Below are 22,901 nucleotides of genomic sequence, written 5' to 3'. Positions count from 1 at the left end.
CAGGGCAAAGCAATGTTGGGCCTTTGCAAAGTTAATTCAAAATGATGGTAAACAAGGTAAAGGACATTAAGACTTTTTGCCTCTGTACAGCTTGTCCCAAAATGAATTTAACCGGACTCTAAAGCGTTGACGCGTTTCCGTGGTGTCACAAACATAAAGACACCTTCTTCAGGACAGATGCGGATAATGTTCCTTCCTTCAATTCTATATGTATATATATCTTACAAAACATAAACAATTCAAGGTTAACACCCTTTACTATCAAAACCTTTTCTTTACCTCCAATGCAATTGACTTTAATTAATATTGATATAATAATTCCAACTATCATATTTTCACATATTTCATATTTCAATAGCAGCAACATCACAGAGTTCAATATATTACCTATAAAGGTGATCCCTAATCCCAACGAAAGTAGCAAGTAGCTTTGCCCTGGTTTTCCTTCCATGTATTATTCCAGTCGTGTTATTTCTATGTATTATCATTTGGTGTTCTTTCACTATTAGAGTGATTGTTATGCAATTTATTTTTTGATGATAAATGTTTTTAATGGTATGATGTATTTTTCAATGTATTGATTCTGTGTTGCTAAATTAAATGAATACTATATATTTTTTTAATTTTGTGTTCTTGTATTCCTATGGGGGTGTTCCTAGTGTGTTACATAGTTTGAATGTGTGGGAAGTGAGTTATATTGAAAGTGGTTGGTTCAAAGGGAATCTTATTTTTGACATAGATGAAAGAATGTCTGGTAAGATATCCCCTACCCTACTGAACTGGAGTTTGGCTGCCCTATAGAGCAGTGGCCAGTCCTCTGCAAAAATTGGATTCCATGTGCCTTAAAGGATGAGGATTTCCACCTCATGATGTTCAAGTCTGGACCTCTTTTTTAAGGTTCTGTCAGTGCACCTCTAAATAAGAGTTAGTGTTTTTTTACCAGCTTCTTTCAACCATTGGCTTGAGATTTTGTCAGTCACAGCTTGGCTCAGCCAAGAGCACTGTTTCTCCCCTTAATCAGATACAATTGTCTGTTAGGGTGTATCTTTCTACCTTCAATGAAGTGCTTACTCTGAATGCCAATTCTAGCTGGCTCCCTCCCCTATCTTGCTCTGTTCCTCTTTGTGCTCCTTAACCCCATTCTCACCGCTCCCTCCTTCCCCGGTGTGTTCCTCCTTCCTCTGCCCACCTATCACTCCTTAATTCCCCTTTGAACTCTTCGTTCCTTTACCTGCTACTCCCTCACATGGCCAAGACCCACCCCACCCTACCCTGCAGTGGCGTCTCATAAGTGCCCCTAAAATCAAGTACTGTTTTCTTACTGCTTTATAGTATTGAAGGGTGGGTTATGCCGAAGTCTCCCTTGCGGTCAATACAGTTCTCTCTTTGTTTAAATCTCATTAGAAGGCTGGGTGGGAAGGGAACCTTCTTTATCATTCTTCCTTTCTTTCGCAATCAGAGGTCATAGAAACTAAAGACGGGCTATAAACAGAAACAGGAATGTACCAAAGGTAATGGAGCCTTCAATACACTCTGCCTTTCGTTTCTTTATCTAGCATTAATTAACCTTCCACTGAGGTACAACACTGGCGCCTTTGTAGTACTAAAATGATTATCATCCAGAGAAGGGCAGTCTACCTAGCATGTATTTTCCCCATGGCCTCTGTAGTCCTATGAAAATTGTCTCTAGGCTACAGCAAGGTCTCTCCTGCATGGCCAACACCTGAATGAATCAGTGCTTCTTGCTCTCCTCTGGCTGCTCTCCTAATTAAACTCCTAAAATCTGCTGTGACATATGCTGGTGAAACAGATGAGAACCATACCACAATAGTTCCCACTAAAGATACAATGCTGATGAGTTGTGGTTATACTCCTTTAATATTAAATCAGAATTATACCTTTACACTTCATCCCATGAGCTAGGCCCGGCTACTACTAATCCATAAATATCAGTTTAGTCTCAAAGAATCTATGAAGCCTTGTCTCTCCAGGGCATTCATAGCAGCCAGCACCCTACTTGGAGGTAAGCACACTTGGTATCATCCTTAAACTGCTAAGTGCTCCCTATGGTCCACCGGGTAGAAGAATAGGGAGGTCATGAATATTCCACAGAGAAGACTGCACAGGAGTAGCAGTGTTTAAGATTCTAGGAATACCAGGTAGTAAGAGCTACAGCTCAATGTTTATGTACGCATCACACGTACCCTGTGGGCGTAACTATCACTCATATACAGTTCTGCAACCCAACAGGTTTCCGTCCTTGGATCTGAGCCCAGGAGCTCTTGCAGGTTACACTGAGAGTCTCTGAACACGCAATAGTCACAGAGCCATAGTCCAGTGGTCCTCTGCGTAGGGTCAGGAGATCACTTCACTGCATCTACACAATAACGGCCCCACACCCGCACTTCACCATATGGCAGTTAGATAGAAGATCTCTGACAAAGAGCCCCTTTCGAGGGAGCCCGTTGGGGATTGCACCGCCGCCCCAACGAGGAGCAGCCCCGATGATGAAGCATGACACCTGAAAGGGTGTGTGAGGGCATTATGATCCAACACATGGATCCCCCCTTATGCCCTCTCTAGGGTACAGTGAGATCCAGCCACTTGGTGTCTCCAATTAGCTACTTTTAATAGAGGAACAGCATAAAACCTTCTTCTATTGTACCTTCTGAGGCTTCCTTTATGCTGGACATCCCCACTCCTCCCTGAGAGGGAAATACGCCTCTAGTCCCCTTTTCTTGACTCGGCCAGTTTTATAGAGTGACAGAGTAAGTGGACAGTATCAGATCAGTGTATGTTCCTCACTCATCCCTCTGTTAAGCCGTCTGCATCTCCAGTCCCTACTTGCAGGTTAGTTCTAGGTGTACTGAGGTACTGAGCAAGGTATTTACTACCATGTAACAGGAAAAAGATAATCGAGAGGAAATCCGATCACTGGTCCCTCATCACCTCTCACCACTCTACTCAGCTTAGAATGGAGTGCCCACCTTCCTTCACAGTTGTATGTTATTACCTCAGGGTTCACTACACAAAGATAAAACTACAACTATGTAATTATGTCAACAGTCACTACATCATTAAGGAAAGTTTTAAAGTGTTTCATAACAACTTCTACCCCACCTTACAACCCTACCAATATTTGTAGTCAAAGTAAAATTATTTGAGATAATTTATATAAAAATAGATTATTTCATTAACCTAATTCTAGCCTGAATTGTATCCCCATCCTTAAATTAGATGTAATTGTTAAACGTAATATAAATCATAAGCCAACCATAACGGTATGCCTTAATTAATTTAAATTAAATATTTGTCTTAGGCAAACTCTAACTTAATATAAATTAAATGAAAATATATTAAACACCCTTAACCTAACAATAATACTAAACATATACTTTAATAGATTGTCATTAAATTACACTAACTCTTTTCCCATTACTAATACACAAAAATAACCCTAACCCTTAAATCATTTAAGTTAAATCAAAATAAATGAAATAAGATAGCCCGCCGTAGCGGGCTTTACGGCTATTAAAGGCCCGCACCAGTGTTCGGCTCGGGCCTTTAACAAGGGTGCAGGACTTTAATAGCCGGTATAGGCCTGCTACGAAGGGCTATAAGGCTATTAGAACCTTCTGCCACTAGAGAGCAGAATGTTCTAACAAATAAAACAAAGCCTTCTCAAAGCTCGAGGGGATTTAAATCCCCTCGGGCACCGAGAGGCCTTTGTAAAACATTGGAATGTTGCTTTGCGGGCCTTTACCGGTCCATAGAAGCACAGAGCACCCCATTGTCTTCAATGGAGTGCTCCACATTCCAATGTTCTAATTATCTTTAACTCAAACCTGATACTAATCCTAACCCTTAATTAATCCAAGTTAAATTATATAATAAATAATTACACATAGCCTAACCCACATAATGAACCCATTCCTTAATTTAAGGTTAATTTAAGTAAATTATTATACTTAACGTAACCCTAAAACTAACCATAATTCTTCCCTATTTTCAAATATTTGAATGTAGGAATAATCTTACATAACTATAATTCTAACCATAATCCTTAACCAGTTTATATTGAATTACTTTTTAATAGCTTAAATCAGTTGAAACTCTTTTTTTTAAATTGATTAGGTTAACCTAGGTTAAATTAAATTACATTTATCATTTAACCATAACCTTTTTACTGTAATTATTATTATTAAATTAACTGTTACCCGTTAATCTAAAATATAGTACTGTGAATTTAAATTGAATGCATTTGTACTTAGTTTTAATAATACAGTTGCTCTCTCTCTAGTAGTCACATCAATATAGTGGTTTTGATGCAGTTGTGGTGTACGGCTTGCACAATTCAGTGTGGGGTATAGTGGCAAGAGGTGAAGTGAACCATCAGAACCCTAATGCATTTGTCGTTGTCATACACTGTGTTAATAGGATACAAGTATAGAGCATGTTAGCAACCAGAGTAGGTGATCTACACCCCAGTGCATTTCTGGGTCCTTATAATGGACTCACAGTGCTGCTTGAGTGTCCCTCGTAGAAGTGGAAGCGACCTTGCATGCAGACACAGGCCTTCCCGCTGAGCGTTCCAAAGACCAGCCTCCCGGCATGTCCGGACACTGAAAGAGGGAAGACAGTGAGTTTGGGACGAATGCAGTATGCATTCCGAGGCAGAGCCACTCTGTATTTTATGTATGTATGTATGTGTGTATATATATATATGTATGTATATATATATATATCTGTGTGTGTGCATAAATATATATATGAGCATGTGTGTGTATATATATATATATATATATATATATATATATATATATATATATATATATGTTATGTAGTAATAAGAGTTGCGTAGAGTGGACTAAAGTGTCATAAAGTTGATTGTCATAGAGTGGAGTGACGTAAAGTGGCCTAAAGTGAAGTGGCATAGTGGCGCAGAGAGAATTGACATAGGGTGGAGTAGAGTGTCATAGAGTGGAGGGGCGTTGAGAGAAGTGGGGTAGAGGGGCACAGAGTGGAATAAAGAAGCAAAGAGTGGAGCAGAGTAGAGTGGTGTAGAGGGAGAAGAGTGGCATAGAGTGGAGTAGACTAGAGTGGAGTAGAGTGTTGTGGAGTGATGGAGAGTGTCGCAGAGTGGAGTTACTTAGAGTGGCGTAGAGCAGAGTGGCATAGCGTAGAGGGGAGTAGAGTGTCAAAGACAGTCATGGAGTAGAGGGTGTGGTAACAAACCACCATTACAGGTAACACATTTTCAATTGAAATGACCATTACATTTGCACAGACATACAGTTTTACTTACAAACCTATACAGCACACAAACGATAATATGTGGAAATTGCAGCACCTGATGTATTGATTTGTTTTGATTGTATTAAAATATATATTTCCACCATACTTTGAAATTAAAAGCAAAATGTGCTTCATTAGTGCTTTCCTAATTCTGATGTATTCTGAAATATTTACAGTTGATTTACAGACATTTAAATGCTGTTGTTTGCTGGAAAAAAATAACATCATACAGCCTTCCTCCAATATACCCCCAGTACCCTGCATGGTTGTCACTTAAATCATCTCAATTTTAAGTCAGAGAAAGAGTATCATCACTCTATCTCCTTGACGAATGATGCAAGCCGGTGCCATTGATTCTTAATGCCCTTTTCCCTTTCTTGACCTAACTAATATTCTTGCTTCTTACTCCACTATCATCTATCAGGAAGAACAGATTTATCAGGACCTGCCAAAATGTGAAAACAAGGGAGGACCATGTCCCTCATCTTCTCATATAGAAGTTGGCTGGTTTGTGTCAGTGGCAAAGTATGGGCCAATTTATCATTAATATTTGTCAGGGGATGGGAGGTACTGCCTTTCAGAAGCAGATCAGCCAAAACCTGATGCTGTTATTGTTCACATGACTTGTTTACTTTTCTTAGAAAGTACAAAATGGAGCCTCATTATGCTGTGATCTTCACCTCCCTGGCTAATACTGTCATTATTTGTTTCTGCTTTCCAACAACGTTGGAGAAAATTCTTGGCTCTTAGATTGGGTTTACCTAATACCTAACAGAAATAACCTTTTACATATTAAAACACAATCTTACCAGACTTTTCTCCCAGTGAAGTTGTTATATGCTACAATTATTAAGAACAATGTGTGCTACTTATTTTGAGACATTGTTTAAATCTTGAAAATGTTACCTACCGGGAACGAAACATGTATCGGCTGTAAGTTCGTGTTTTCTCGCAACTTGAATGGAGTGAAACTTCAATTTGAATCGAAGGACACTCACTCAACGCTTACTAACTTTTTCAAATTACATCTTTAACAATATGAGATAGTGTGTTTTCTGAGTTCCATTACTTGGATTTAGAGACATTGCTCTTTGAGGGATATAATACTTATCTCAAACCCATCAGGTTCCAGATTATATGTTATAGAACTCAGGATTTGTAAATTAAATGCCGTAAGAATCATATACTGTTTTAGGAAATATAATCCAAATGTTTGAACCCTATTTTACTCTTACTTAAGAGTTGCACCTAGATCCATTCGTCTCTAACACTGCTACTTCACATATTGACAATTTATTTAATGTGGGTATAGGAAATTCATTAATTCATTAAACTTTTATTCGATTTTTAGAGAAAATCAGTGTACAGTGAAAAATGCATCCATGATAAAAACGAACAGACTTAAAATAATAAACTGTCAAATCGATGCATAAAACATATACAAACAACAATCACATTAAAATTCTGTGCATTAAAACTCTATGCATAAAATTCTAGAACAAAGTAAAATAATACTAGTGTGCATGTAAAACACCAGACAGAGAGTTGGAAACAAAAAAGCACAGTTTGGGAGTGGCCAGGAGCTAGAGATATAAAAAGGTCTGTCTAATATGCCTAAATCCTTGTGCTGCTAGGATTGGTCTTATAAATTTATGTTGCAGGGCAGAGAACTTTAGGCAAAGCAAAACTGTATGCATAGAAGTGCAAATGGAGTCATGGCCACAGGTACAAGGGGGGTAAAATCCACTGAGAAAACCAAACACCATTTTCGAATAACAACTGATGAAAAATATTCCGTCTCAGGAGTTTTAAGAGACACCAATGATAATTGGACATATCCAGAAGAAGGTAGGGCTCAAATTCCAAGACTAAGTTAACCAGTACGTAGCCTGGAAATGACTGTTTTGCTAAGGCAGAGTTCTCCATCTCGGCAGTTACTCTCTGTGGAAAGGCCTGCTTAACCAAGATTGTTATTTTTTGCAATACGCGTGGGATAGAGAAAAAGATCTGGGTGGCCTAGTTTGTAGAAAGATTTCTTAATGTATGAAATCCATGGGATCTGGGTGGATTTGTCTATTGTCAAACAGTCCTGGACTATGAGTCTGTTTAGGTAAAGATCCTCTTTATACCAAACAGAGCACCATAGGAGCGATCGACGAAAAAGAATGAAGTCCAAACCCAGTTCCTCATGCACAATTTCAGCGGGAGTACCATGGCTTACAGCCAGGAGATATCTCAAAAACCTGTTTTCGATTACCTGGATATCCCTCCCACAAGTGGCCATCGGGATGCATATGGCCTTATAGACCTCTAAGACAAAGTTGCGGAGCTTGTGTATTATTTGCATGGCAAAATCATGCACACCAGAGATGGCTCTTTGCAGAGTTTTTCCCGTTCTTTATCAAAGGGGTCCAGCTAAGGCCAGAGTTCAAAAGAAGACCTGGGTAAGAGAGATCATCCACCCTGGCTAAAACGTGGCCCTGTGCATGGAGTTGCAGGATTTTGGTTATTCTTGGGCCATAAAAAGGATTTTTTAAATTAGTGGAGAGATCCAAATTATACATAAAGGTAATAAAATAATCTAGCAAACGCTGCATGCTCCAGTTCTGTGTGGGCAATTAAAACTGCATTGTTCACATGGAGAAGGACCGGGAATGATCTTCGGACAACCCTCGTGACATCTGCCTCAATCTTAATTAGGATTTCCTTCAGCTGATTAATGTACATGATGAATAAAAGGGAGCAAGAATACACCACTTTTGAGTTTGAAAAGCTGGGTGCACTCACCGTTGGAACCGTATCTGACCACCCCATTAAGACCATCATGGAGGTCTCTCATGAAAGCCACAAGGGCTTGATCCACCTTCAAAGACCCCAGCACAGACCACAGCTTCTCCCTATTAACTTTATCACAGGCTGAGCTGAGGTACAGGAAAGCCAGGTGAATTCCCTTCCCCCTTCATCTATGTGTACTTTGAGGATACAGGAGATATTTTCTTGCTTATGAACACTAGGGTTCAGAACTATGCTTCTGCTTGTGTGGCTTTATGCGACTTGACCCATGGTTGTAGTGCCTTCTACCAAAGACTCTTATTACACCCTTACTGAATGCTTCTTAGCTCAGAGTTGCACTTTTAAGGTAGTTGAGGACGATTTAGCTACTTTTGAGAATCATCAGATGTAATTTCATACTAATTCTGTTTCCTGATAGCCTACATCATCGTCATAGAGCAAGTCATCTGCTTTGTATTATATAGGGTAAATCCCTTCTCTTATCTTTGTCTTTCTGTACTTTTATATGATTAGTTTAGATTGGTCTACATTGATTTGTTTCTAAATGTATCATTAAACCCTACTAAACTCAGATTAAATTGTCGAGTGGATTATTGTGTGGCCACATGGGTTGCACTGAAATTAAGTGTTTAAAAGTGATTATTTTCTCCTGTTACCTCTCATCCTGCTAGAAATGTCGCCCCTCTGGAGATAAATGTATGACTGGGCCCAGGCTCCAACACTCTCCATGGTGTGTTGTGCTTCCAGTGCCCATCCTGCCTGCCCTGCATTGTCAGCTTGCTGCTCCCACCCTGCCCTCTTGCCACCTGACCTCTTTTGTCCATGTGAAGGCCCCTATCCCCTCCCTCCTGCCTTCCATGGTCCCTTGGCGTGCCCATGCCCCCTTCCTCATGCCCTCTATGGTCCATTGTGCTGCAACTCCCCCTCCTGCCAGCCCTGCATGGTCAGCTTGCTGCTTCCGCCCTGTCCTCTGGCCCCCAGCCCTCTGTTGTCCATGTTGAGGCGCCTGCCCCTCCCTCCTGCCTTACATTGTCCCTTGGTGTGCCCCTGCCCACTTTCTCTTGTCCTACATGGTCCGTTGTGCTGCAAATGCCCCTCTTGCCCGCCCTGTATGGCCAGTGTGCTGCCCTTGCCGCTTTCCCCCCGCCCTCTGTTGTCCGTGTGCATGGCCCTGTCCCCACCCTATTGCTTTTCATGGTCAGTTTTGCTGCACTGCCGCTACTCCCGCTTGCTAATAGCGGCTGCCTCGAAACGGGGGTGGTGAGACAGGAGGAGGGAGATGAAAAAATAATTAAAAAAATAAACGTACCTGTCGCTGTCACATACGCCGCCTCTCCTCCGTCCACAGAACCAGAAGCACCCAGGTTCCCTGCCTCTCGCAGACAATCACGACGCTGGATCAGTAGTGTCGTGATTGGTCTGAGCGACCAAACAGGCGGCCCAGGCAGTGCCGGGGAGTCTGGGCATGTTCTCCACCATGCTGTGCAACAGAGCCCGGTGGAGAACATGCTCAGTGCGCATGACGTTTTGACCGGCCCTTTTGGACCGGTGAAACCGTCATGTGCACTCTGCTCTGACAGCGGCGAGCCCAGCCCCCCCCGACCAGGCTCTGAGTCCCGCAAAGAAAAATAAAATGATAATAACTCTTGCTATTATCATTTTATTTTTATTTTTTTACACTGCTCGCTGAGCAGTGGGGTGACAGTCCTCCGCCTTAGCGGAGGAGCCGCCACTGCTGCTTGCCTTGTGTGGTGTTTTGTGCTGCCACAACCCCTGGCGGTTGCCATGTAAGGTCAGTTTGGTGCCCCTGCCCCCTCTACCTGCTCTCTATTGTCCGAGCCCATGTCTCTACCCCATTCATCATGCCCTTCATAATCCATTGTTCCATACATGCCAACATTTCGAACTTGGTAAGAGGGGGATTTTGAAAAGAAAACCAGGGGAATTGAATGTCCCCATTGATATACATTGAAATGGAGGAGATTTTAGATGGAATACAACTAAAATAAAGCCCTTTGGGCTTCAAAAAAATCTGTGTTCTTCTGTCTGATTCGGGTCTGTTGAAAAAAGAACAATTGATGGACAGAATGCTGATCAATGTCAAACCTTCCCCCAGTACAGAGATCCGTGCCTAAATCCATTTTTTGTGCTCCTCATGCCATTCCAGTCATATGCAAATCAGTCATGACCCTGCTCCCCATGGGAACAGTCCAGCTCGAACTGCCAGGCCCGGTCCTCCCTGGACCGACCGGAAACAAGCATCCTTGGACCGATTGCGGGGTTTCACACCTCATCAGCCAGGCTAGCTTGACTCCAATGGCACGGAGAGCATTGGGTCTGTTGGCACTTGTATGGTTGTACGGCCACTGCCTCTCCTTTCTGCCCTCAATGGTTTGTTGTTTTGCCACAGCTTCTCTTGCCTGTCCTGCATAGTTTGGTTTGCTGCCCTTTCTCCACTTGACCCTGCCAGCAGTGGTCCCTTGTGCTGCAACTACCCCTCTCACCTGCCCAGCGTGGTCAACTTGCTGTCACAGCCCCCTTATCCCTGCCCTCTATTGACTGAGTCTGTGCACCTTTCCTCTGCCTCACCATAGTGTTCTAATAACCAACTATATTGCTAACTATAAACCTAGAGCTTTTCCTTTTGAAATTATAAAAATGTGGGGATCCTTTCCCATAGAAATGATGGTTAGGGGTCTAAGAAACTAGAATGAGGACACGTTTCCTGAGTTCTCAAATAGAGAGAAAGCACTTTTAATTGATTCACTATCTTTACTTTTATCCAGTTGATCACTCGATTATTTGTTGCACTTAGGGGAGAGGATGTGGTATTATGGCCAGAGCTTCTGACTTTGTAACTGGGAAACCAGGTTCGAGGTTCGGCATTGAGTTTGAGATTCTGGGCAAATCACTTAATCTCTCCGTGCCTAAAACCAATATGAATGTTTTGTCATGTAAGTCATTCTTATACCTTTGGGTCATGTCCGTGCTATTTAAAACTGCAAAAAATAAAAGAAAAACACACTTCTGTCATTAGGCTATAGTTGGGTTATGTTTTGGTGATAATTGGGCTACATTTGAGCTTTTTTCCCTCTGGTGGCCATCTTTGGAGACTTTTTTGTTATGAAGCGCCCTAATTTCCTCATTTACTGTAACCTCGGGCGGAGACCTCCGCTCAGCCTGCAGGAGTTTGCAGAGATTTGCCTTCTCTGCGTTTAGCGGAGAACGCAAAGAAGGCAAATTTCCGCAGCAGAGCGGAGTTTGCCAGCCCCAGCCTCCACCCCCCTATTAGGAAATAAGTTAACCTTTATTAAAAAGATACTTATAACCACTTACCTATGTACCGCGGCGTCCTCGGGCTGCCCTCCTCCTCTTCCTCGCCGTACCAGTAATGCTTGAGAAAACTGCATGCGCCCGCGCATGAGCATTTCTCGCAATAAATTCGCATGTGCGGGTGCACGCGCATGCACAGTTTTTTCAAACATTACTGGTACGGAGAGGAAGAGGAGGAGGGCAGCCCGGGGACGCCGCGGTACATAGGTAAGTGATTTTAAGTTCCTTTTTAATTAAGATTAAGTTATTTCTTAATAGTGGGGTGGAGGCAGGCGGCGGAGCGGAGTTTATTTGCAAATCCCTGGACCTCCTGTTAGCCCTGCTACGCACACTGTGCCCGGGGTTAATTTACTGCAGTATTCACAATAGAAAATGCTTTCAGTTTTCTACTTCGATTCACTCAAGATGCCATTCAGATGTGCCACACTTTTGTCAGCAATTCTGAATGTAAGCACTCATACATGTCAACCTTTTAAGAAGGGTAAAGTGGGAGATTAAAAAAAAAGAATCAGGAGAATGTATTTCTCCCTTTGACTTCTATTGAGGTCTGAATCCGGCCTATTGTCTTGTATGGGTCTTGCAAGTGTGCTGCTGCAGGATCGGATATCAGAAATGCAAATATACTTTTTTTCTTACCTGTCAGGAGCACTGAAAAAGCAATATGGCAGGCAAGGAGAGCGTGACAAAAATGTTGTGCACTGCCAGCAGGTTACTGTCAGTGCGTACTCCGAGTCACACAAGACCAGTCCCTGTTGGCAGAAGCCCGGTGAGGAATCTGGTTTTTGCCTTCAGGAATCAGGAGGTGGGAGACTAGCCTTGAAATCGGTAGTCTCCCGTCTCAATCGGGAGGGTTGGCATGTATGATCTAGTTTATTACAACACTGTGGTAAAGCTGCAGTTGACCACCAGGGAGTTAAATGGCAGCCTGCTGCTGGTGGTGAAAGTGCATGTTTCAACCTGCATGTCTGAGGTTTTTTTAATTAAATAGATGAGGAAGATATTTGAGAACTCGTGTCCTAATTTTGCTTTCTACAACACTAACAATAATGCCTATGACAAAATGAAGCCCCATTTTGTTCCATTCTAAATGAAATGTTTTACATTTTACCAGTTTGATTCAATCTAGATGGCTTCAGGACTGCCACACTTTGTTATAAGTAAGACTGTTAGTGCTCTAGTTGTTCTTTAGAACTCTCTGTGAGGCAGCAGTAAAATACAGGGGAATACACTGACAGGCTGCAGTTGTTGGAGTGTTTTCCTGAGATGTGGACTAAAGAATAGTAAATCTTTTCTTCTTTTTATGCACTTACGTTTTGATATTTTTGTCCTCTAAATTTTGTATAGGATACAAAGGTATCACGATTATCACTACTCTACATTTGATACCACACAACTGACAAAGAGTCACCTGGCTTAATAGTGCACCCGTAATCGCATGCATTACTTTTTTTTTTTTTAAACACATTTTATTGGGTCAAGCCACAAATATTCTGCAGAGCCCTGAAACCCAGAAAACATCTGCCACATATACAATACAATAAAAGCATTGACGTTTATGCTTTACAAATTATAAGGCAACATGTAATAACAAAAGAAAAGTAATAAACCCCCACTCCCACCCCCAATGTACTGTCAATATACCCTCCCCCAGCAATTGCAGCTCATCCCTCACAGTGAGAAACGAAATCACAAGCAAATACTGAGGAAGGCCCCGGCAAAGCCGAGCCACTTACGAACTACACTGTAACATACCATCTTCAGTGCGCGTCCATACCAAGTGAGGCGGGTTCTAATGAAAGTCATCTATAATCAGCCCACAGCTTCCAGATCTTTGTGTGTTTACGCATACATCCCCTGGCCTTGAAAATCGGAAGCTCCAGGCCCATATTGAAGCCTAAGCCATTCTTCCATGCCGCCAAGGAGGGTGAGGCAGCCGCCTTCCAATGGCGTGCAATGTCGCGTTTAGCTAGCGTAAAACTCCAAAACATTAGGTGGCGTTTGTAAATTTTGCCTCCAATCCCCTCTATAACATGTAGGAGTGCAAGCCTAGGTGAATAGGGATGGTCCCATCCCAGAACCTCCAACAGGCACGCCAACACTCTGCCAGAATCACACAATCACCCCACACTGCCACACCATATGAAAAAAGGTGCCATCATCTTGCCGGCAGCACAGGCAAAGTGGAGAGGCTATCAGGCCGGCCATATATTGATGAACACGGGTATAATACAACTGGTGTAAATAGTTGAATTGAATTAAGCGGAGCCGCATAGCGATAGCAGCCTCCTTAGGGGAATAAAGAGCCTCTGTCTAGTCTTCGCTTTCCAATGGGCCTAGATCCTCCTCCCAGGAACCCCGGAGTCTACCCAAAGTGGTGGAAATATTAGTTACTAAGGACTGGTATATTTTGGAAATTGTATGATCCTGGAGATCCCCCATGAACAGTTTGGCTTCAATAGGACTGAAGTCTGGAAGGGACTCCAGTTTAGAAACACTAGGGAGAAGAGCATGGCGCAGCTGCAAATATTTGTAGAATTGGGTCTTGGACATAGTAAAGTCCTGCTGAAGTTGCGCAAAAGATTTAAGAGTCGTACCCTCCATCACATCTCCAAGGGTGGAGATCCCGATGGCATCCCAGTCTCGGAAGCCCCCCAGACCAGCCAGTTGGGGCAGGGGTTGGCCTAACGGCTAAGGCGCTCGACCTCGGACCTGGGGATCTGGGTTCGAGTCTCGGTAACGACGCCAAAAACCCCCTGTGATTCTGGGCAAATCACTTAATCTCCACGTGCCTAAAAAAATGAAAGTGTGTCCTCATGTAACGTAACTGGTGCTATGTAAAGCGCTCTGATAACTGATTCGGTTCGGTTCTAGTTCGCGCTATATAAAACTCTGCAAAAAAAAAAAAAAAAAAGTCTATCCCACCATCCAATTTTACGCAGGGCTTGCCTCCAAACCCGAAACACCACAGTAGTATTAGAGGGGAGGACCCGACGCATCGGTGCCAAGTAGAGTATGGTATGTAAGGAGTGGGTTCCCATGACTGTTCGCTCCAATAAGTACGATCCCCATACCACCACTCATTCAGGACAAGCAGGTGGGAGGCCATATAATAGGACAGGATATCGGACGTGGCCAAGCCACCACAATAGGTAGATTGGAAATACATGTGTAGAGCGACATGCATGACTTATTTTGAACTTATTTACTTTTTTTCATAAAGATTTTTTACTGGAGCTATAAGTCATACAGCGATACATTGATACCAAGATCAGTTATTTATAATAAAATTAACTATTTATTATGCCTCAAAAAGCATAGACATCAGATACAGCAGTCTTCTTTGAGTTCCCTTCCACCTTATGCAATTCATTCCCCTATACAAAATCTTAATCCATTGGTGAATACAAACTAGTTCATGCGGCTCTTCTATTGCCCGTTATTACACCGCCTGTGTATTCATTTATAGATAAATTGCCACATCAGTCTTGCTTGCTAAGTCCACCGACTGCCCCGCGTTTGCTCTCCAGCTATTACATGAGCTGCACTCATTATCAAGGTTCCACGTTTCCTCACTCTTTTACATTAACAATCATATAAACTCTTCTCAAGGTTATGCATGGACAATAATCGCGACAACCATTGGTGCACGTTTGGAGGCTCAGGGCTCAACCAGGGTGCGGCTATATACAAGTGGGTCACTGCAAGGCAACAAACATAAAGTAAAGCTTCCCTTTTATATCCTTAAAGCGCTTGTCTATCCCAAATAACATCAGTTGTGGTGTAAGTTGAACCTGCACCTTGAGGGCAGAACTGATAAAAATCTTGATTCGTTCTTTTATGATTTGTAATCCTGCTAGATCTCCCCCACAGCAGGGGTAGCTAGAATCCAGTCTCTTCTCCCAGATAAACAGCTTGGCAGGTGTATAGTACAAATTGAATATGGTATTGTAACGTTGACTCCTCAACTCTGCTGTTACTAATACTTCCATGCCCACCTCAATCGATGTCTGCAGACTTAAACCCCAGCCTAGTCTACAATTTTGCTGCTTGAATCTTTAGGTCACCCTGCATTGCATCAATCAATATTCTATACATATGCCCAATACGAGCTAATAGCTTCCACAAGTTGAATTTTGCTAACTGAGAATTGATCCATGCCAATCCTTAACATGAAATCCCTTATCTGTAGGTATTTATTTGAAATTTCCTCTAGCCAAACCATATTTTTGCTGACGATCACTAAATGAATACATCAGGCCCTGGTTAAATAAGTCTCCCAGTCTATTCAACCCTGCTTTCTCCCACTCATTACATACTTTAACATGGAATATAGACAGGAAAAGTGGTAATCTCTATAGCAAAGTATATTTGTTATATTTTGTTAACACTATACTTGTCTTGAGCTGCTTCCAGATCTTAAACACCACTCTCACTGTCTTATATTTGACCTTCTTGTAATTTCTCTATTCTATATTCTATATTCTATATTCCTTAGAAAACACCCCTTAGCCTCCAAGCCCAGGGTCAGCTCATATATAGATGGGAGTCCTGACTAAGTTGAAACCTCATATGCCATCCTGTGATCAGGATATCCGTATGCTGCAGCACTGATGACCAGTAATAAAGCCTTAAATTAGATACACTTCATCCACCTCTAATCCTTGGAAGCGTAATATATCTTAGGGCTGTCCTTGCCCTTTTATTTTGCCATATGAAATTGGCACAAATGGCCTCCAACTTCGTGATCCATTGTTTATCCATTTCCATCAGAATGGTTCTAAACAAATCTAGATCTTTGGACAATAGAATCATTTTTATTACATTATACCTTCCCAGAAGTGTTAGTTGCAGATTGTTCATTCTCCTTAAATCTTGCCTTGCCTCTGCCAACATTTGATTAAGGTTTATCTCCATTACTTGCTCCACTCTGGCCGAGATTGTGACACCTAAGTAGATTGCACTGTCTTCTCTTCGTTCATTGCTCATGTCTATATTGCTGGTGCTGACTATTTGAGTTTTCACCTTGTTTTGATTATACCCTGCAATCTCCTCGAACAATCCAGCCTCCTTCTCTAATTTAGCCAAAGCGCTAGCTGGTTCCGGGTTAACTCGTGCTATATTGTATGCCAGTATTTTGGTATTGATGCTGTTTACTCTCACTGGCCTTATTAGAGAGATCTTTTCCAATTGGGGGATAAAAGGATCTATATATAAGACACAAAGAGGTGTGGTGAACATGGGCAGCCCTGTCTTGTCCCTCTGGTAATCAAGATCTTATCCAACTCTATCCCCGTTATTTGCAATCTAGCATTTGGATTGTGATATAGAGCTTTAGGGGCTGGTATCAGTACAGGACCCAGCCCCTTTCACCTAAGAGCCTCCCAAACCTATTTACAGGAAACCAAGTCATAGGCTTTCTCTGCGTTTGGTCGGATCATAGCCAATGGACTCCCCTAACCTCAGCTACATCAAACAATGTAATTGCTCTCCTAATATGATCCATCATACCACAACGAGGAATGAGCCCATGCTGCACAGATAAGACCAATTTGCCTCTGACCCTTCCCATACGCATTGCCAGAATTTTGGAATAGATCTTTGTGTTACTACTGATCAGCGAGATAAGAACCCAGGCTCAACTGAGGTTTACCTTTTACCTAAAAATCACTATATTGGTAGATTCCCAAGAGGGTGGTGCATGTCCTCCCCCTGCACTTCAAGGAATATATTTACCATATTTCCTGCGAGTTCAGGATAAAGTACCCGATAAAATTCTAAGGGTATCTTGTCTGGACGAATTGAAGGCCACCTTTACCTCCTCTGGGGTTATCAAGGACTCAGAGAAAGTCTGCTCTTCTTCCTGTATGCCCCCTCCATCTATTCCATCTAATATACTTTATAATCTACTTGAGGTGGGGAAAATAAGCTCTTCATAAAAAACATCATAATATTCCTTAAAAACGTTAATAATTGTCTCTGGAGTGGTGGCCTGCCAGCCTTCCTTATCCATTATCACATCTATGCCCTTATCCATTATCACATCTATGCCCCTGTTGTCTCCTTCTGCCTTGTACGAAGGGTTAAGAGTCTACCAACATTTTCACTGCACTCATAGCTTTCTGCTTTGTGGGTTTGGTACTTCTCAGCTAAATCTGTACTGTGATAGCTATTAATCCTAGCCTTTGCTGCATTTACTGAATCTCCTGCCCTGCCACAATCAACTTAACATGCTGTGCCTCCAGTTCTTCTAGCTCTTCATAGAGCTCCCCAATATTTTTAGTTTGTTTCCTCTGAAAGCTAAAGCTAATAGCCCCCCATTCCAGCTTTTAGTGAATCCCAGACCACGTCGTCCAATGCAGTGCCTCTATTTATTGTCAAAAAGTCTACTAACCATGTTTTTATATGCTCCATATATTGGGAGGTAACGAGGAGGTTCCAGACAAATGTCCATGATTTCTGAGTTGGCCTGGGTACCCCCCCCCAACCTGGATCTCCAGAATCAAGGGCATGTGTTCTGAAAAAACCCTATGGAATCTCTCTGTACCGACCTTTCCACCTAACCCCGCTGATATTAAAAAGTAATCTAGTCGTGGAAAATTGTAATGTGAGTAGGAGAAATATGTATATCCTGGGTCAGGAAACTGTAACCTGTCCCAAATATCGATCAAGCCATGATCTCTCATTAACTGACACACATGGTGTGCCATATTGCCAGTAACCTCAATATGCAGATTAAAATCCCCACATACCACTAAAAAGATTGGTCACAGAGACGGTTCCACATCTAGATGATCAATGACCCGGGCTTTGTCTAGATTAGATCCGAATATATAAAGCATAAAGTGAAGTTTATTCCTCCTGCCTGACATTCCACTATTACCTATCTTCCTAGTATGTCATTGAGGCTCCGTTTCACCTTAAACCTATTGTTTCTATCTACGATTGCCAACCCCTGGTGGCTGACCCCTGAGATGTACAGGCCAGGAAAGTATATCCCATAGTTTTCAGTAAACCTCTTTTCTACAATGTGATACGAGTCCCTTGCATGCAGATGATAACTGCCCTCATGGTTCTAAAACCCTGCCACAACCTTCCCCATTTTGACTCCATCATTTAACCCACACACATTAGCTGTGCAAATATGCAGGTGCCTATATTGAATCATTTAATCTGATTATTTGTATACCACTCTCATTGTCAAGATGATTATGCCCTATCCTCCCGTACCTTGAAGGAATCTCTATTTTTTCAGTAAACCGGATACATTTCTTTGTCTTTTGAAAATGTTGATCTTCCACCATGGCACAAGCCTTCCTGTGCCTGACTTCTGTTCTCCGTTTTCTGCCCTTAAACCTCCCATTCCCTCTACCATGACACATAACCACCCCACCTCACCTACCGCTACACGCCACCACCTCCCCCTTCCCCCTCCTTCATCTGCCCTAATGAATCATTCAGACCCTCATTGGTCTATTGATGGTTTGCACACCCTCCAACCACTGCCCAAAGCTTAGTGTTTATACCACGTTATTCACAGCTGCATACATTGTAAACCTTTCCCAAACTAATACCCGAAACAGAAAAGAATGAAAATTCCCAGAGGAGTGAGAAGCAAAAATAAAAGGTTATGCATAGAGTGGCATTTAAGAGGAAGCCAATGATATGTCTGCTATTCAGGCTTTAGAACAGAGTCCTGGCTCACTTCCTTTGTCACATTTATATCGTGTATCGCCCAAATTCTAATTCATATTCTATAAAAACTCTTTGACTTTAACCTCAGATGTAAAAAAATATGTCCTATTGTTCCCAATTATCTTGAGTCTGGCTAGGTGTATTAAGAACACCTGTGCCCCTTTAATCTGAAATGATTTAATCAGTTGCATCAGCCTCCAGCATCTTTCAATTGTAACATGACTAAAGTCCAGTCTAGCGAAAAAGAGCATCCATCAACAATACACTGAGTCTGGGCATACTCTTTCAAAACACCACCTGCCAGAGAAGGAAGTTCCCTCAAACAAAAACAGAGTAGCCCTTGGTTTCCCTGAACCTGGGTTCGACTGTTTCTCCGTTAATGGGAATCTGTGTGCCCTTTGTATCTCCTGCTCCCAGTTCCACCCTTCTAGCTCTGGGAAAGCACTCCTGAAAAGTTTCAATATAAATTTCCTTGCGTCATCCCTCTCCTCGCCCTCCTCCACCCCCAATTCTCTCAAGTTATTGTGACACAGCTGGTTCTCATATTCTTCTAACTTCCACTGGATATCGGTCAATTATGCCTCTTTGCTACTGTCTGACTCTTATTAGCAGCCACCTCAGCCTCCAATGTTGACACCCTCAATTCCAATGCTACCATGCGATCCGGGAACTCTGAACACGTTTTTTGCCACCTTTCGCATTACTCTGTAGTTTCCTGGTAGCTGCGCGAGCTCCCCGGCTATCTGCCCGGGTCTTATCTCTGTGAGACATTATACCTTCATAAATAGCTTCCAGTGTTGGTGTGTCGTTGGGGAACACCTGGGTTTGATAATCTAGGGTTGCGGCTGGAGTTCCTCCTACAAAGTACATGGTTAAATAGTCCCATTTTAAATCACCTTCACCCGCCAATATCTGTACCCTCAGGCACGGCTGGGATTTTCTTAGCTTTTGACTGGTTGTCATCAAGGGCATCCGCTGTGGGGGGGAATCACTGCCTCCACTTTCTTCGCTCAAAATACTCTCTTTAGAGTCCCCTCCAGTAGAGTCCTGAGTCATTTCCCAACCAGTCTGACCGATCAGACAATGAAAAAAACACTCCCCTTTCTCCGTATCCGACCCTGGTTCTTAAAGGGGTGTGTCTTCTTTTTACTGCTGCCTTTCTCCCCCTTTCCTCTGCGACTTAGCTCCTGTTTGAGGGGGGCAGCCCTCTTTGTGGATTCTTTCCCTACTTTGCTTTTCCCCATCCTTCAAAGGAGTAGCCCCGTATAGTCCTTGATGCCCGTCCCATCCCATCCCTGAGGTTGAGGCACCCTTGGGTTCCTCTAGAGTCCGACCCTCCGACTCTCCCTGTCAGTAACATGAGTCCGACAACTTTGAGGTCGGGAGGGCATGTACTACTTCCGTCAGGAGGATGCTACTGGGTGCACTTTTGTTCATAGGTAGATTTGACCGATTGGGCCTCTCCCCTAAGTGCTGTTTGCTCTACTTCCAAGCATGTATCTCCAGTAACTCCTGTTATCATTCTCCGATGGTAGCGGTGGAGGGGACTGACCCTCCTGGTCTGGGGCTACATGCTCAGGTTCACCGGTAGGTCTCTTGAAAAGGTCCACAATAGTCAAAACGGGAGCTAGCATGCTCCCTCTGTCGGACTTTCCCCCCTTATCTGCAATGCCCTTCATTGAAGTTCAGAGTTGAATACTGCTGCAGGACTTCCCTCAACATCGCACCTGTGCCTTCGAGGGGTCTTCACTTTTAGGGCCCATCGATCCTGCTGCTTGCCTTTTTTTTTTTAAACTGAAATATTGAACTGTTTCTAAGATCTGTTTGCCACAAATATCTAACAGGTATAACTTTATTAAGAAACTCGGCCTTTGACCTCGTTCCTCTCTTTGGTTATGGAATTCCTCAGTGACTTGAAATGTGCTTAGAATGTAGAGCAGAGGGTTATTTATCCCTTATATAACTTATTTTTCAGTGTTTCATGTCTTTGTTATTTGTGATAACGTTTTAGTAAACTACCTCACAATAACATTTGAATTTGAAATCAAAACATTAGCTTCAAGACTTTGAAAAAGTCTTGATCTGGCCACCATTAAAGATTCTCCCTGTATATGTTCCCTTACTCCTGATTGTGCTCTCAAGGGCAATGGCAGGTATGAGGTGGGTATCTATTTAATCATTTTCTCTTATTACAAGGTCTATTCCTGCCCGGCTTGTCCTTCTACATAGTTTTCCTTCAGCGCAGATTATCTGCCCTACGTTATCCTAGCTCCTCCTCTTCCCAACTCCCACCTCAAGTGATTTGTATTTGTATTTGTATTTGGTATTTATAAAGCGCGAACTGTCGCTCCGAAAGGAGCATCCTGGTGCTAGAGAAAGTGGGAGAAACAACAGTGAGAACTAAATGGCGGCCATTACGTGGGCATCTAACAAATTAAAAATCCAGGTTTTAAGTTGTTTCCTGAACAGGCTTTCTAGGTCCAGGAGTCTTGGGGCCAGATGTAGGTAATTCTATTTTACCGATTCATAAATACCTAATTTTACCGATTCGGTATTTATGAATCGGTAAAATAGAAGGGGGGAGATTTAGGTAAATTCGGTAATTGAATTACCGAATCTGTAATAATCGTTATAATGCCCATTGATTCCTATGGGCCTTGAAGCCCATAGGAATCAATGGGCAATACCGAATCGGTATTTACCGATTCAGTAAATACCGATTTTTGCAAGGGTGCAAGGGGTGTCACTTTGACACCCTCTAGCACCCCGAATACAGGCATGTGTGCCATGTGGCACACAGAAATGCCCTAAGGGCATGTCTGTCTGTCACATGGCATAGGTGTGCATGCACACATACCTGGATTCGGTATTTTACCACCCAATTGAATTGGGTGGTAAAATACCGAATCTGTAAGGCCTTTGGGACTCAGAAGAGTCCGACCTACATTTGGATTTACCGAATCGGTAAAATTACCGATTCTGTATTTTACAGAATCTGTAAATTTACCAATTCGGTAAATTTACAGATTCTGTCAAATAAATGCACCTACATGCCAATTCTTAAATACCGGTCGGTAACGGCCGAAATCGGCCGTTACCGACTGGTATTTAGGCTCCTACATCTGGCCCTAAGTTCTTTAGGCATAGAATTCCAAGCTTTGGATGACAGAACAGTTAGGGTTTTACCCCCTTTGGTTTTGTAGTGGAATTTGGGAATACTAATTAGGTTACTGCCTGCTGATCTTAGAACTCTGGTAGGGTTGTAACGGATGTATCTTCTTGAGAGATAGCTAGGGCCAATATTGTTTAGCGCACGGAATGTAGTCAGGAGGATTTTGAACAAAATCCTTTTGTGGAGGGGAAGCCAGTGAAGTGTCCTAAGAGCCATAGATGCAAAGGATTTTCTAGGCAGTTTTAATACCAGTCTGGCTGCCGCGTGTTGCACGCTTTGTAGTTTTTTTAACGTGCGCTTTTTTACCGGGCATGATACCATTGCAATAATCGAGACGGGAGAGTATCAAGGCAACTGCAACCGCCTTTCTCGATTCAGTAGGGGGGAAATCGAAGAATTTCTTTAGGGATTTTATAACACCAAAGCAACTTCCCGCGACATTCCTTACATGATGGTCAAAGGACAATGAGGAATCAAAAAGTACCCCAAGGTTTCTGGCAACTTCAACCGAGCTGGGCGGCGCCGTAGTATCTTCTGGCCACCATTTGCTGGGGCTACTAAAGTGGACGTTTTTTCCCATAGGCAGGATTTCCGTCTTGTTTGCATTACATTTAAG

The 22,901-nt window shown here is 42.6% G+C and overlaps 1 protein-coding gene across 1 annotated transcript in view; it reads right to left on the bottom strand.

Moving 5' to 3' along the window:
- The window catches only part of LOC144799340 (purine nucleoside phosphorylase-like), a 156,399-nt gene that overhangs the window by 25,349 nt on the left and 108,149 nt on the right, over positions 1–22,901 (bottom strand). The window contains exon 3 of the mRNA XM_078670588.1: positions 4,519–4,622. Within this exon, the coding sequence (XP_078526714.1) occupies positions 4,519–4,622 (104 nt within the window). The remainder of the gene's footprint in view (positions 1–4,518; positions 4,623–22,901) is intronic.

Source organism: Lissotriton helveticus, chromosome 12 (genome assembly GCF_964261635.1).
Source record: "Lissotriton helveticus chromosome 12, aLisHel1.1, whole genome shotgun sequence".
Taxonomy (NCBI): Eukaryota; Metazoa; Chordata; class Amphibia; order Caudata; family Salamandridae; genus Lissotriton; species Lissotriton helveticus.
This window is presented reverse-complemented; position numbering and strand designations above follow the sequence as displayed.